Source organism: Sinohyriopsis cumingii, chromosome 5, assembly GCF_028554795.1.
Source record: "Sinohyriopsis cumingii isolate HCF-2022 chromosome 5, ASM2855479v2, whole genome shotgun sequence".
Lineage (NCBI taxonomy): Eukaryota > Metazoa > Mollusca > Bivalvia > Unionida > Unionidae > Sinohyriopsis > Sinohyriopsis cumingii.
Window position 1 is genome coordinate 28,234,986 of NC_142965.1, and position 16,903 is coordinate 28,251,888.

The 16,903-nt window shown below is 35.1% G+C and overlaps 1 protein-coding gene across 1 annotated transcript in view; it reads left to right on the forward strand.

Annotated features, from left to right (window-relative positions):
- LOC149798849 (DNA polymerase alpha catalytic subunit-like) overlaps positions 1–16,903 on the forward strand; it is a 186,045-nt gene that overhangs the window by 113,903 nt on the left and 55,239 nt on the right. The window contains exons 26-27 of the mRNA XM_089957752.1: positions 10,622–10,746; positions 15,919–16,068. Coding sequence (XP_089813878.1) covers positions 10,622–10,746; positions 15,919–16,068 — 275 coding nt within the window. The remainder of the gene's footprint in view (positions 1–10,621; positions 10,747–15,918; positions 16,069–16,903) is intronic.

Here is a 16,903-nt window from a genome sequence, read left to right on the forward strand (position 1 = left end):
GTAAGCAGCTACCATATGTTGCTACCGCACGGTGGCTGCAAATTCCAAATTTACCATATGCAGTCGCATTGACCCGACACCCTGACCTAAATGTGAAAATGGGGTGGGAATATTTGGAGGAAACTCGGATTAGAAAATTGACTGCTATTCATTTTAAGCCAAATTTGTAGTCCTAATTGTTGAATCTCAGAGCTGAAATGAGAAATTGTCATCCCTTGTATTATATGTTAAAAACCGATACGAGCCCCTGTATCAATACAGGTTTGGGGACTGGTTCAACGAATTACAAGACGAGTTGATTTTACAGAAACTTCAAGTCCTTGTTTATACAATAGTATATAATTTTGATGACTGGTTTAACAAATTACAAGAAGACAAGTTGATTTTACAGAAAATTTAAGTCCTTGTTTATACAACAGTATATAATTTTGAAGGTGTTTTGTCAAAATTTAAATCAACCCTTTTAAAAATGTTTTTTAAATGATATATTTTTAACCAGATCGGTTGTTTGAAAAAACTTGTTTGGGATTTTATTGGCACATATATATTCAGGGTTAAACTATTTGTTACAAGTTTCTAATTATTTGCATTTGTTGTGTGTGTGTGTGTGTGTGTGTGTGTGTATATATATATATTGCTATAGAATTCTTTAGAATTAAAGGTTTGAGAAGAAACAAAACATAATTTATGTTCATTATGTTGTTCCCACTTAGCAACATAATGCAGCAAAATAAAGTTAGAATTTATATTCTGTAAATTGAAATGACTTCACAAGCCAATTTATAGGAATATAATCAAACTTGTTTCGTGTGATACATTTTGTGGTTTTGTACATGATACTCTTTTCTGACTTGGAGAGTCTTGAAAGAGAAACATCTTTAGATTTAGAAAATGCATGTTTTATAATCTAAAATGTTCTTTAATTCCATTCAGTAATGGTCATATCTGAACCTTGAAAAAAGTAATTTCATCCTGGAAATGACCTGGAAATTTATCTTTAGAAAAGTGTGGGAACCATGTACATAGCTAAATTATTCTCTCATAGCTGCCAACCCTCACGAATTTGGTGTGAATTTCACGACTTTTTTAGCAATTCACGGATTCACGCCGTAAGCCAAAAATTCACGAATTTTCCAATCCTCAATTATTTTCAATCTTTAATAAAATAACAGATTTCCCGTTAAGCGCTAGTCGTGATATTCGCAGTTGCCGAAACGGTCCGGTACTGCTAGTCACGATATTAGTAGATCTACAGAAGATTAGTACAGTTGGCCCGGTAGCAAGCATTTTAGCCTCTTTTAATCTATATGTATAAGAGTAGTTTTACAAATGCTTTTGAGAGAAACTGGGGCTTAACCGGAAATTTGCTCCGTGCATGCGTCAAAACACTGATTTGAGTTACCGTTCAGCCTCACATGTAAGATTTTGAAAATGTCTTCACCACCAAGGAAAAAGAAATGTATTACTCAAAAAGTGAAGTTTAATTTGGAATATATCAAAAATTGGCCGTGCATTCTGCCATTAAACATTGATATTCATTCGTGCTTTTTGCGCTCAGTTTGTCAACGCAGAGACGATGTGAGGAAGAATGTTGGTTGCAAAAAAACAAATAGAAGTTGGGAAAATTAAGAATTTGCAGATTTCATCTCTGGAATATTTTAAACCATTTGCGGAAGACCTGCAGGCTACTTAACGCTGAAGCATTATTTGTGAGTTTTCTTGTCGAACGCAATCTACCTTTATCAGCTGGAGACCATGCTAAACATTTGTTCTGACAAATGTTCCCGGACTCAAAAATCGCTTTTTTCCGTGGAAGAACCGAAAATGCTGCAGTTCCTGTGCATTACTCACAGCAACAGTGACAGCATAAGAGTATTTTCTTTAGTGAGGAAAAATAAGACAGACTTTAGGGCCTCTTTAGCTACAGAAAATTTGTCAGCAATTTTAGTCCCCAAGATCAACCTGCAGGCAATAAGTCGGAACTGTTTAGAAAACAAATTTACGATCAAGCAGTTGAGGAAGTTCAAGTCTGCCACAGTATAATGTCTTGATAAATAAATATTTCTGCATATGTGTAGTGTTTTATATTTATTTTGCGAACTTGATATAGTGTAGTATTGACGGTCGGAGTGGTCAGAGTGGATGGAGTTATTGTCATGGTATTTTTCACGAATTCATGTCCAGATTCACGACTTTTTATCCCTATTTTCACTAATTGTGAGCCTGGAAGGTTGGCAGCTATGTTCTCTATGTGTATGGGTTTAAAATCAGAATTATTATTAAAAGAACTAAATATGTTTATTTGTGTCTCAGTATAGGTTATGCAATTTCCAGAGTGTTTTGGACATAGTCCAGGTTCTGGTTTCTAATAATAAGTATTATTTTTATTTTGTAAACATCAGGATCATTCTAGAAGGTTATTTTCCGTTAGGTAATAGTTTTTTGTTAGAAAATGCTAACTGTGACCTGAGATCAGGTAGAGAACTATATATTCTTCTAACTGAGAGGATTTTTGTTTGTGCTTTAAGATCTAGCACAATCGCGCTGTATTATAAGTTATGTTCCTTTTGGGCTGGAATTTTATTTCTTCAAATTATTGAACTCAAGTGATTTTTTTCTCTGGAAATACAAAAGTGCTCTGATACAATTCTTGGAGCGAGACATTCACTGGAATTTATAGTGAATTAAAACCCGGGATTATATTACTGTGATTCAACATAAGACTGTTGGCACATTAGCACTCTAGGAGCTACCACAGAAACTTCATCATCTTCAGGTTTGGATTTAATGCAGGCTTCTGTTAAATTTTATTCAGGTCTTTAAATTATTAGGACTTGTTTCTGCATTTCTAGGATTATTTTGGGATTTGATTCACAATTTCTTAAGTTCTTTATTCTCATTTTCACTTTGTTTTCTTGGGAAGTAAATTATTTGTTGAATTTTACAAAGCTTGTTGCTTTTCAGTCTTTTCTGTTACTTATTTTAAGAGCATAGACTCATAAACAATGGCCACCTCAGAAGTAGTCTTGAAAACCTTGTTATCACAACTCCTTCTCAATGGATGATCATATCTACTAAGACTCAAGTCCCATAACACATTAACCCCTAGCAATGACTTAACGTGGCAGGAGGTAGTAGCCTACTGCCAAGCTCTGTAGCATCATGGTCATGCATGATACACTAAAGTGGGTGGTATTATAGTAAGGTATACAGATGTAGCTCTACAGTGATACCAAATAATCTGGAATATCTACTTGCAATACAAAATAAGATTTAAAAAACCTCATTTTTGGACCCAACTTTTTTCTACCCAAAATTCGCTTATGGTTGGAATTGATTTTGTGTCCGGATTTTAGACTTTTTGGTCTCATATCTAAGGCAAACTGGTATGAACTGCAAACAGACAGATGAGCCTTTCCAAAAAGTAGAATAGGATTGGCATTTGGAATAAAGAGTGGTCTCAATACAAAAATAATGGCTCCGTTTAGCAAAAAAAAAAGAAAGAACTCCAACTTTTACCCTTCTGCTCATGCGCAAGTCAAATAGCCAATGAAAAATGATGTTTCTAACACCACTTGACAGTATGTTATTGAAAGATCACCGGGGATTTGGTGTTTTCAGCTCTATTCAGAAATAGCTTTCAAAATGTGTTTCCTACTCCATTTTCAGGCAAAAATGACAAAAACCTCCAGGGGTCAATGTGTTAATGAATCCATAATCGCACTACTCATCTTGAAAATCTTTTTGCTATTATTCTGGAATGAATAGTCACATCAGCATGGGGTTTCCCAACATGCCAACCATTATGCTTTTGGGATAACCATTACACTTTTTTTTACCAAATTACTTCTTACATTTACCCATTTTAGATTAAGCTTTTCCGGTACATTAAAAACTGAAATAAAAGTAAAACAATAAAATGTTGTGTTTGTCATTACATTATCATATTTTTATTTCCACTCATCATACAAATTTGAGAAAATTCTAAAAAGAAAGACTGCTCTGTAAGATTAGTGTCCATCATAGATCTGCATGTTCTTTCCTTGTTTTCTATTTATAGCAACTGTATATGACCCATTCCCAAGAAAACAGATGGGTTTCATTACCTTGAAACATTGCCTTGCAGATTCATATTCATCATAAACTTAGTTAGCGGATCAGTCTGTACTTTAAAGAGAATATCGCTAGATATCAGGCCTGAACAAAACAGGTTTTACAGTTAGACTTGATGAAAATTCTTAGAGCAGATGGGTCTTTCAAACTTCAAAATATGTCCAGTCAGAAAAAAGGCAAATTGACACCACTTTATAAATTTATTAAGAAGAATATGAGAGTGATGCAGCAATTTATTGCTGTATTATACAGCTCTCAGATTGAGCCCATTGCAGATTTGGTGGACTTCACAATCATTCCGCAAAGGCTTAACATGTAGACTCGTTAAAGTGAGTGTTCAGTATAAATAATTTTTCATTATTGTGTTTCTATTCTGGTTATAATTCACATGAATTTTTGCTCATTTCTGCCAAGTACTTTGACCTGCTCATTTATCATACAGTGGCACATGATATATTAGCTACAATGTCGTAGCCTCAACAAAGTAGGGGTACTAATATTTATGTTAGTAATATAGATATTACACTTTCTATGATCAGATCATGCTTTTTTGCCAGTTATATTTGCAAAAAATTATGCTCATACCTCTCAGGTTTGGCATGTATGAGTTTCACTTAAAGACTTATGTTGTCTTGTTGCTTCTAAAATGAGAACGGTGCAGATCTGACATCCAGTGTGGCATCCACAGCAGCTAGCTTGAAAATCTTGTTATTGCTACTCCTCATAAATGGAAAATCACATCAGGATGAGGTTTGTACTAGAAGACATCTTATGACGTGTACAGCTTTGATCTTGAAAAAAATATCTTGTTACAAATTTTAGAATGTCATGCAGTGGTCCCCCTCTTATATGGCTACCCCTTCTGCGCCGGGAAAATGGCCTAATAAGACAGGTGGACTTTCCAGAGGGGGACTAACTTTTTTTGAGAAGTATACGTAATGTACGTAGTGAGAAAGCTACATACTTCAAAGCATTTAATATCTTCATTTAAAAGTAACATTCATTATTACAAGTTTCTTGTCTTAAGAACTTACTTATTTCAACTGAATATACATTAATAGTTCTTATTCTTGACTTGAGTGTGATATGCGAGTGGGTATTGTTGTCATGCACATTGCAAAACCATTCAATAACATCATTTAAATCTTGGTACATACATAATTCTCTTCCCATTTGCTCCATTTTCTCACTGCTGTTGAATAATCTCCTTATCGGTTATGATGTTGTTTATTCGAGCCTTACCTACGTAAAATTGTTTTGCAAGTCCTCACTCCCTGATGTTGTTGAGTGGAATAACCAACTTTTTTCTAAAGTAATACGTCTCCATTTACGTGATGACATGTTAATGTTTGGTAATGATTGATTCGGATGTTGCTAACTGTATATGATTTAATTATGCAAACAAAACTTTTGTAGAGTGGATGAAATGCCTTCGTAAAGGAAGCGCTAGATGTCACATGATTTTTCAGTCTTTGTCTGGTACCCTGTTTTGTTCAAGGTGAATTTCTCTGTGTTAATCCACAAAATCTATATTTAGCCCTTGCTAACCATGTTATGATCTTGACAATTATGTCTGGTTGTAATTATCAAAGAGACGAACTTGACAGATGTGTGAAGCCCAAAACTCTGTCACAATATTGTCAACCCCATTTCCTGTCAACATCTGCTTCTATGGATATGGTAGAGATAATCTAATTACTTACCTTGCGATATGAATTAATTATTGTTTCTTGACACATTTGAAATATAAAGTGGCCACTTGTGATAGGAACATTTTACATTTTTGAACTAATATGCTGTTCGTGTTAGAGGGGTGGCCATTCTTGAGGGGTACTTTTGAACACAAACTCATCGGTGTCTAGGCATTCTGGCCGTAAGAAGCAGTTAACTGCTGGTCAGGGGGTGTTATTCAAGTAGTGGAAACTGTATCAACGTTGGGTTCTAACATCCAGTATGGCCTCCCAGGGCATGTGATCACATGATTCACACAATTTTTTTTATGAATTCATGCACTTGGAAAAAGATGATGCACAAGAACTGCAGATTAGTTCAAAGTCATGCATATAAAAATGTTCTTTGCATGGCAGTACACAAACTTTATTTTCCTTACCTTGAATATAATAAGACTCTAAAGATAAATTTTGAAGAATATTCTTATCGCCCTATCTTTTCCTTTCTCCAGATGTATATTCATATAAAACGAAAGATGAAAGGATTTAAAATTTGTACAAAATGGTGCTGATCCACCATTAGATATGACTGCCATTGCTGGAAACCAGAAGAAAAAAAACTTTAAACAAATTCTCAAAAACTGTAAAACTGTTCAAAAAAATCTGACCAGATCTCAAAAAAGCAACATAAAATCAACTGTTGTCAAATTTAACCAAGTCTTTTTAGTGTCCTGGCTTGAAGAGCTATCAGATTTATAGGATGTTACTACCAGCCATGAAATACAGCTATCATTACTAAAAATTGAAAAATAACAGGTTCTTAAATGCCATATCAACAGAACTGGACCAAACTTCACAGAAAACATCCTGGCCTGAATCAAGTTTATGAAAATGGTGCCACTCTTCCATCAAATATGGCTGTCTCTAAAAAGATAAAAACCTTTAAACAACTTATTTTCAAAAACCACTCAGTAGACTTTGACCAAATTTGTTAACATCCTAGCATGAAGGGTTTTTATGTTTGTGTATATTATGCCAAATTCTCCATTAAATGTGGCATACCGCTCAGGTAGCATAGTGGTAAGAGCATCTGCCTCGGATGTGGGAGGTCGTAGGTTTGAACCTCAGCCGAGTCATACCAAAACTTACAAAAATGGTACTAACAGCTGCCTCACTTAGTGCTCAGCATTAAGAGGTTAGTGTTAGGACTGGTCAGCCTGGTGGCAGGATAATGGGACTGGGTGGGATATCATGTTACATTGTCTGCACCATGATGCCCCGGTGCTAGATATCACTATAAACTGCCACACTGCAGACATGGTTAAAAATCCAAATCACACACATAAACAACATTAAATGTGGCCACCATTACCAAAATTAGAAAACCCATTAAGTGAATTGCTGAACAAATTTGACCAGAGTTGATGGAGAACATCTGGCATAAAGGGCTTTCAGGTTTGTACAGATGATGCCAATCCAGTATCAAACATAGCTGCTGTTACTAAAATTGTGCTGACCAGACCATAGTGTGCCCCCAGTGACAGCCATTATGAAAATCTTGGTCTCATGATTATTTCTAAATGGGTGGATTCGTCATTGAAAGATTTTTTATGATATGTAGTTGGTTCCAATGTTTTCTCAGGATGCATGGAGCCCAGAGTTTGGGGTTTTGAGGAGAGTTCTCACCCATGAAAAAACATTTATAAACATTAAAACAATAATTTTATAATACAGGCTTGATGAATTTCAGTAAAGCAAGTTACATAACTTGAAAATAATACACATTAGGTATTAAATTGAATATTCAGTACTTTAAGTTGAAGGATGTATATAAAATCAATATGTATTGTGAAGATAAAGAATACTCTTAAATATATAAAAAGTATTTTATATATAATGTTGAGAATGAATTTGCTATATCATGCTTTAAAATGAATAACCTCTTTGCCCAACTAAACTTAAAAAATCACTCAAACCTTCACTCTGCTATATTGAAATGTAGTATCATAGAACCATAGCTGGAAAATGCCGAACTGGAAAGATATTTTATGACAAGAAGGATAGAAACTGAAAATGGACCATTCTTTGAATGTAAGCACTCAAAGGGAACACATTAAGATGTCACCAATCCTACTTGAATGAAGACCTACAGTGGCAGAAATTTTAGTAGATTTAACAATAAGGATAACCAGTGTCAAAAATTCGGCAGCGGCACTAAATGGAAATGGAAGTTGCAGATACCTTCTATGACCCAGTGGGAAAACAACAATACTACCAATTGGACCCAATTAACATCAAAGGGTAAACCATTACAATTAGAGGATAAGAACCCATCTGAAGGAAAATTAAGAAGACTGCATAAGAATTGCATATAAAAGATCTGCTTTACAAGATATCACTGGAGGACACAGTAGCAAGGTTAGAACAAAAATTTAACATCAAAACACAGTGCTGGAATTGGAAAACACAAATGATTGGAGATTAAAATCGGAGTAATAATTATTGAGAAATATAAGAAAATGAAACCCATGTACTTTCTACATGGCTTCCTCATAACAAATAGAAGTGAGCTGACAGTTTCCGAAGAGCTAAAATCCGAAAACAAAGAGTGACAGAGAATCTGCAGGAGACTCAGACTCCTCTCCCCCCCCCCCCCCCCCCGGCCTTTTGACCCAGTTACGTTTTTTTTTTTTTTTTCTTCAGTTAACTGATGGTTGGTTATAGCACAGTTCAGTACATAACATGATAACCTTTTATGGACCCTAACCTTTGAGTTATAGGCAGGGTTACACTGTAAATTTTGCACACTGTACTATAATTATGGCATGCAATATATAGAGCTGTGTAGTGTATACATGTTGTCTACCAGTACATGTGGCCCCATAAGCCCTTGGCTTGTAAAGGTAGCGCTCACTTTGTTTTCAAGTTGAGAATTCTTTTTCATTTAGCCACAAATATAATAGATGTACTTGTTGCAGTACCAAATAGAGTAAATGTTTGACCTCAACTCAATAATACAAGTATATTTGACACTGTTTTGTTGTTAATTTTGCTATTTTCCTATATGTCTGTCGATCCAGTTGGGCTTAATTTTCCTAAATGCAACTATGACTCACCAACAATATGTCACCCCTCCAGATGGATCTAACTTGAAAGTTACACCCCGACTTACGCTTTTTAACCACTGAAAAAATACACTTGTACATACTGTTTGTGCTATCTTCAACCTACAACAAAGCAGTTACAGTTTGTACATATTTAATACAAAATTTTCTTTTGATCAGGTAACTGATCATTAAGATTGACAGTTACCCATAGATGTTTACCAACTTTACACTTTTTATGCTCGGATAATGCTTACACGGTTGGCATGTATAGACATCTAAGATATGGACTAACTTTAAACTCCAAATTCAAACTGACCCAGTGTTATGAAGCTTGAGTAATCCAGTCATAATCAGTTAACATCTTTAATCACACGACTCTGGTGGCCTAGTGGTTAGAGAGTCTGCCTTGCATGCGGGAAGGTTGCGGGTTTGAAACCTGGCCAAGTCATACCAAAGACTTATAAAAATGGTACTAACAGCTGCCTCACTAAGCACTCAGCATTAGGAAGTTAGTGTTAGGCCTGGTCAGCCTGGTGTCAGGATAATGCGACTGGGTGGGACATCATGCTACATATCTCTGCTGTGATGCCTCATAGCTTGACATCACTATAAACTGCCACACTGCAGACATCGTAGTGATATGAGTGAAAAAGTGTGAAAGCTACATTAACAATCCAAATAACACACACATAACATCTTTAATCCTGTCCAAATTACTTTTCAGTATATAGTATAGACTGTAATCCATCTTGACAACTTCAAGCACATACCTTGCAGATTGATTGAAAGTAATATTTATTGTTTTATGGTGATTGGACTCGAGTAAGCCAACCATAATCAGTTGATATCTTTTATCCTCTTAGAATTACATATGATTACACAAATTAAAATCTACCTTGACAATCTTAAAGAAATCAACATACTATGCTGACAGGAAAAGAATGTGAAATAAGTAACTACATGGTCTTTTGATCTTAAATAATGCCAGGTGAATAACTGGGGTTTTTTTTCTTCCAAAATGTATTATTTCTAGGCATAACCAAGCATTGTTTGTGGTTATATTAAGATGGCGTCTGAGACCAGTTCAGTGACCATCTCTCCATAATATCCCATTTTTGGTCAAAGGCCATGACAGATAATTTTTTACTGCTAATATGGGTATCTTGTGAACATTTTACATCAAACATATGAGAAAGTATTTGTATTACTAAATTTGTTAAGTTGGAGTATTTTACAGATACTTTCGATGGTTTTGATCTTCAGCAGTTAAGAGCAAAAAGGACAGAAAAATGGATTGAACATAGATTAATTTTCAGGCTGGTAGAGTGTCTGTCCCTTCAAGGGTCTTTTGAAACTTATCATAGAGCACTTTCTCTGAAGCTTTCCAATTTTCATTTAATATAAATAAGTTTTCCCCACACCCCAACAAAAACACACAATGTTCATCAAAAACTAAATTTTCCAAGTCCTATATGTGTTTTTTGTTGTTGTTAGAGTTGGACAAATGAAGGGGAATCCAAAATTAAGCTGCAGTTAAAGTGTTTTCAGTACTACAGTTCTACCCAGGAATTGTTGGTATTTCAGGAATTTCTGATGCTCTATTAGCTTAATAATAAATATCTGGGCCTATTTTTAAAAAATGTTTCAGATTGAATTTTGATGTTTCAGGTCAGTTTATTGTTTGCCTCTATTTATATTGGCCTAAATTTCTGATATTTTCATAAATTTCAGGTTTTTATGACAAGTACATTTTGGTGCTGGACTTCAACAGTCTGTATCCATCTATCATCCAGGAGTACAACATATGCTTCACCACCATTAACAGGTCACCATTGCCAATAAAGACTGGCGATAATGTAAGTTGGGTCGTCAACTGGTTGGGCAAATACTTTGTACATTATTAATTCACTTCCTTTGCACCTATTTCTTGTATTCATCTCCATCCCCAATTCCAACTCTGATATGCCAGGTCAATGAAAGTATGTGCTTTTTAGTTGGATCTTACCCTTTTCAATGGCCCCAATTAGTGAGGCATGCAGTTTGTAGCTACGCTTCTATATTCCACCACCCAGACCATTCAGAAATTTAGTTTTTAACTATAACTCCTGCTCACTAAACTACCCAAGCCAATGAGATCATGTAGTTTCAGTTGAGCCTGCACATTCATCCACCGAAGCTAATGATAGCATGTTGTTTTTAACTAGACCGCCACATTCCACCACCGAAGCAAATGAAATCATGTACTTTTTTACTAGACCTCCACATTCCACAACCCAAACAAATGAAATCATGTACTTTTTTTTTTACAAGACCTCCACATTCCATAACCCAAGCTAATGAGAGCATGATCATTTTAACTAGACAGTCCTCCCATTCCAACACTCAAGCTAATGAAAGCAAGTCATTTTGAGCCAGGCCTTCCAATCCAACCACCCAGACCAGTGAGAGATTTGAGCTTACCTGGCTATGGTCAAGTGAACTTCTGGTACGGTCCTTCATCTGTCATATGTAGTCTGTCGTGCATTGACCATTCACAGTTGGTATTTATAGTTTATAAAACAAGCAGCCCAACAGAATTTAATCAAATTTGACGGAAGGAATCATGGCATGAAACTCTTTCATATTTGTTAACATGATACATTCTACTTTCATATATGGCCAACATGGCTAAACCTTTTAAAAAAATAAAAAGAATATTAAAATTCTCAAAAACTGTTTGACAGAACTTTACCAAATTTGACATTCAGCATCCTGGCATGAAAGTATTCAATCTGTCATCAAATATAGCTGCTGTTACTAAATCAGGATTAACTTTTTAAAAAATTTCTTCTCAAAAACCACTCTCAACACTAGGACCTATATTTCACACTTGTGATTGTTTGTACTTTGGGCATTTGGTCAGTTTATCAAACAGCATTGTACTTTGGGCATTTGGTCAGTTTATCAAACAGCTTTGTACTTTGGGCATTTGGTCAGTTTATCAAACGGCTTTGTACTTTAGGCATTTGGTCAGTTTATCAAACAGCTTTGTACTTTGGGCATTTGGTCAGTTTATCAAACAGCATTGTACTTTGGGCATTTGGTCAGTTTATCAAACGACTTTGGGCATTTGGTCAGTTTATCAAACAGCTTTGTACAGTCATATGGCTTCATCCAGGAGACCATTATGTTGATAGAGATTCCTTTCCATGAGCATGCTTATCAGGAATCATACTGACAGTTTTTTTGGAATCTGTGTAGCGCATCCCAAATGGGTAAAAAGGACGTTAAAAGTAACAAACTTCTGTACACAATCATATTTCATCTTACCATGTGCCTATGCCAGAGTTAGCAAAATCTCCAATTTCAGCATTTTTTTTCAGAGGCTTTTTTTATACTGAAAATCTGTACTCCAAATTGTGATCCCATGACATTTTCATACATGCCAACCATTACACTTTTGGCACAATCATTACACTTTTTTTTCTCACAAAATTATGTTTTCTGCTAATCTATGTATGGATTACACTTTTCTGCTACATTACAAAAAATAAAGCAATAAAAAGTTGTTTGTCATTTTTATTTTTATTATCATCTCTTTTATTTCACTCATAAATTTGGAGAATATTCTTAAAAAGGTGACTGCTGCATAAGAATAGCATAAGATCGCTTTCCTAATTTGCTATTTATAGCAACTGTACATGACCCATTTCCAAGAAAACGGATGGGTATCTCCAGTGTGAATTTTTCCATTATCAGTCTGTCCATTAGCAGAAGTTTTGTTATCGTTACTCCTTCAAAACTAGGAGGATTGCCATGAAACTTTTTGAATACTTTCATCCCAAGGTCTAGTGGCTATTTTTAAAAAATGGTGCTGCAGAGACATCAATTTGGCCACCAAGAAGCTGTCTTGATAATCCTGTTATCACTGCTTCTGAATAGGTTTGTTGTATCAGTGTGAAGTTTTTCACTTAAAGACTATGTATGTGTAATTGGTCCTAAATGAAATTGGTACCAGTCTGACATTTAATAGGGCAGCCACAATGGCCATCTTGAGAAAAATTGAAATTTGCTATTCCTCCTAAATGGAAAGTGATATGTGCATGGGATTTCACTGGAAGACTTTGTATGACGTCTTGTTGGTCCTGAATGGAAATTGTGCTTGGATATCTTTTATGCATGCCAGATATGGCATCTTGAAAACCTGTGGCCTACACCACCTATTAAGTTGTTGTTGTTGTTGTTGTTGTTCTAGGGTTTAACGCCATTTTTCAGCACAAGATAGGCCATATATGGCGGCCAGTATAACTGGTGGAGGAAGAACCCTGGAAAACCCAGGAAAGAACCACCGACCCACGAGAAGCTACTGGCAGGCTTTCCCACGTACCCACACTAGCCGACCACCTATTAAGTAACATCTGTGCCAATCTGATGTCCGGTATGGCCACCACAGCAGTCATTTTGATCATATTGACAACACAGCAAACATCTGGAAAATATGATCACTGGTCCTCCAAGATGACAGTTGTATCAACATTTGGATTTCACTAGAAGTCTTCCAACGATGTGGTACATCATTTAATGGTGCCAATCTGAAATGTAGTATTGCCCTTATGACAGACGGCTTGAAAATGTTTTTATTGCTTGCCCTCATAGATGGGAAGTCGTTATCAACTTGGGGTTTTAAGACTACTTATAATATCTAGTTAGTCCTGAAATGAAAATGATACTGATGATCCATCCTGAAAATCTGCTTTTTACTACTGTATATACTCGCGTAGAAGCCGAATAATTGAGGAAAAAAGAAAGGCCTGGAAGAAGGGGGATCGGCTTATACGCGAGTATATATGGTACTCCTTCTAAAGAAATCATATCAGCATTGGGTTTTCACAAGAAGATTTCTTATGGTGGCTACCTGGTTCTGAATAAAAATTATACTAATCTAACAATCAGTATGGCCAGCTTGAAAATCTTATTGTCACTGTTCCTCCAGAATTAATGATCATATTGACAGAGGGTTCACACGAGAAACATTTTATGATATGTAGTTGATCTTAAATGAAAATGGTACACTGCAGGCATCTGATATGGTTGCCACAATGAACATACTGAAAAGTTTTGTAATTAAAGATCCTGAATGGATAGTCATAATGGTATGAGGTTTTCATTAACAGTCTTCTAATAGGGTGTAGTTTGTCCCAAATGAAAGCAGCGCCAATCTTAAATCCATTATGACTGCCACAGCATGAAGTTTTATCTCAGGAGTATCAAAGATGGTTTCAAATCACAGGAATCAAAGGAAAGAAATGTCCATCCCTTCAAGAAACTTGCTACAATAAGTACTTTTTTAACTTTCAGTTGTTTGTGATGTATGACAAACATTTTGAATGTAACTTCTTTTGCTGTTTTGGATGAATTGCTGAAACTTACATAGGGTCAGAATATGAAGATATGCTTGTTGTATCTGTAACTCTTTTTAGAAGAGTTGTACACTTATGTGGAATATAGACTTGTCTATACCATCAGATAAGTGTGGGATGCTGAAAATGCAAGTGTGTATTTACATGAAGTAATTGCTAACCATTACTTTAGTTTTAAGTTGATAGGCTATGGTATGTATGACATGATGATTCTGAAAATGGTCACTTTAAACCCATATTTCAAGTTCCAATGTCGTTGTGCAAAGTTGTTTCCTGGTCATTGTCTTGTGCACTATTGACTTTACAGGTAGTATGTCACCATGTTAAGACTTTACCACTTTGAACTTCACTTCATGCATCAGTTAGTTTGTGCTTAGCATTTAAATCAGTTTCTCAACATGTACATCTTCATATTAAAAGTAAGACACCTTGACTATTTTATTGACCATGGTGAGTAGTTATTGTATAATTAGAAACTGATTCATTTATATTACTCCAGTTGCCTACTGCTAACATTTTGGTGATATTCCATTACAGACTGCCTAGTCTGTTCTGCCACAAATGTCAAGTTCTGCAGAACCTTTATTATAAAGAAGAAAAAGTTCAAATATATATTGCCTGTTACGCAAGGATTTATTTAAAAATAGGAACAGTGTGATGTTGGTCAGGTTTTAACAGTTAACATTGGTATGCAAACAAGCTGTTGTCTTCTGACAACTCCTTCGAAACCTTGATGTAAAATACATGCAAGTTTAACTGTATCAGCAATAAATAACCATCAGTGGATTCCTATCCTTACCTCTCATGGGCTGTTCCAGAATAAACATAAGGTTTGTTAGATGCCCAAGATAAAAGACAAAAGACCTCTTACATGTTCAATTTTCTGTCCTCACATTTATTAGCAATAATTAATGTGCATCCTGGCCTTTCTCCATTTCTGATTTTTTTAATGGACCTGTAGATTTGATTATGTAATCTGGACATAATAGTAAAGTTTACACATTTTGACCTGCAGTAGAAGAGATGGACTCATGGTGATAAAATTAGAAATTTCAGTTGCAGTACTTGTTTCTGTCGTATTTATTGCAACAGATAGTACAATAGAAGTACATGATATACTTTCTTGTAGTGTGATCAACATTGTTACAGTTTTGTGTTGAAGTATAAAATCATAAAATATGCAAGCAGGACTTTTTTTGCCATATCATTCTTTAAGAGCTCAAGCAGTGAGTAAAAACAAAGATATTGTGTCCCAATTCACTAATATACCAACAAAGTAGAAAAATATTTAAAGGTATAAATTGTCAAATATTGCTTATCATAACGTGTATAATCACTTCTTCCAACATTCATTTCACCAAATGCCTAAATTTTACAAACTGAATTGAACATTCAGAGTTAGGAATAAACATTTCCAATCTGATAGCCATATTATCTGACCATATTTAGAGGAACAGTAGAGTCAAGATATCATGACTTGACTGTACATCATCATATTTATTGTTATATTAAGTGCATCTTGTTATAGATCACTTGGTATTGGAAGGTAACCTGCCTTTGGATTGGCCTTTCAAGAAGGTACCACAGCTTTGGCTCGTTTATGACAATGTATTCTAATGTATATTATAGGAAGGAGATGAAGAGATGGACATAGAATTACCTGGCACAGACTTGGAGCCAGGTGTCCTGCCAACAGAAATCAGAAAACTGGTTGAAAGTCGCAGAGAGGTCAAGAAATTGATGAACCAAGAAAATAATACCTCGGAACAAAAAATGCAGGTAACATTGAAGGATTAGGAGAAGAGTTGCTGCTTAGGTTTCCTAGTACACATTGTGTGCATTATACTTTTACTATAAATGCTGAGAAATTTTAAAGAATGAATATCAGTGAAAACATCTTTATGAAACTTGTTCTGTTATAATACTGTCTCCATACAAAATAATACAGTCATGGGTTGATGACAGCAGCATTTTTGTAAATCCCACAATCTTTACAGCAGCAATACGTATTGTAATAGTGGTATTTTCCATTTATATAATTTTCTTGATCCGTGTGCATGAGTAGAAATTAGCCTTATTCCACAATTGCTATCAAATGATGCTGGCAGACACTGCTTTCACAAACTGTATCAACTGGTATACCGCTCAACAATTTCAATTGGAACCAAAAATTACTTCTAGCACATTAGCCATATTTGGCATTATTTCTTGGAAAGTTTACTCTTTCAATTCCACAGCTATGGTAAAACTCCTTTAATGGCAGGTACCCGTACTTCTGGCAGATGTACATTCATTTTTTATATGTGTATCTATATTGTGGTTTGGGTTTTTTTTTTTTTTCATGCTTGTAGATTGTAAGAGTCATTTTGTAAACAACGTTTTTTCTAATGTTGAAGATTATATTTTAAGATACTTACACAAATGCCAGCCATAATGCTTTTGGCATAATCATTACACTTTGTTTCACCTAATTACATCTTAAGCTTTTCTGGTACATTAAAATATAAAATAAAAATAAAGTAATGTAAAGTTATTTGTCATTTTTATCATCATCTCATTAATCCCACTTGTATAAATTTGAGCATATTTTAAAAAATAAGACTACTGTTTAAGA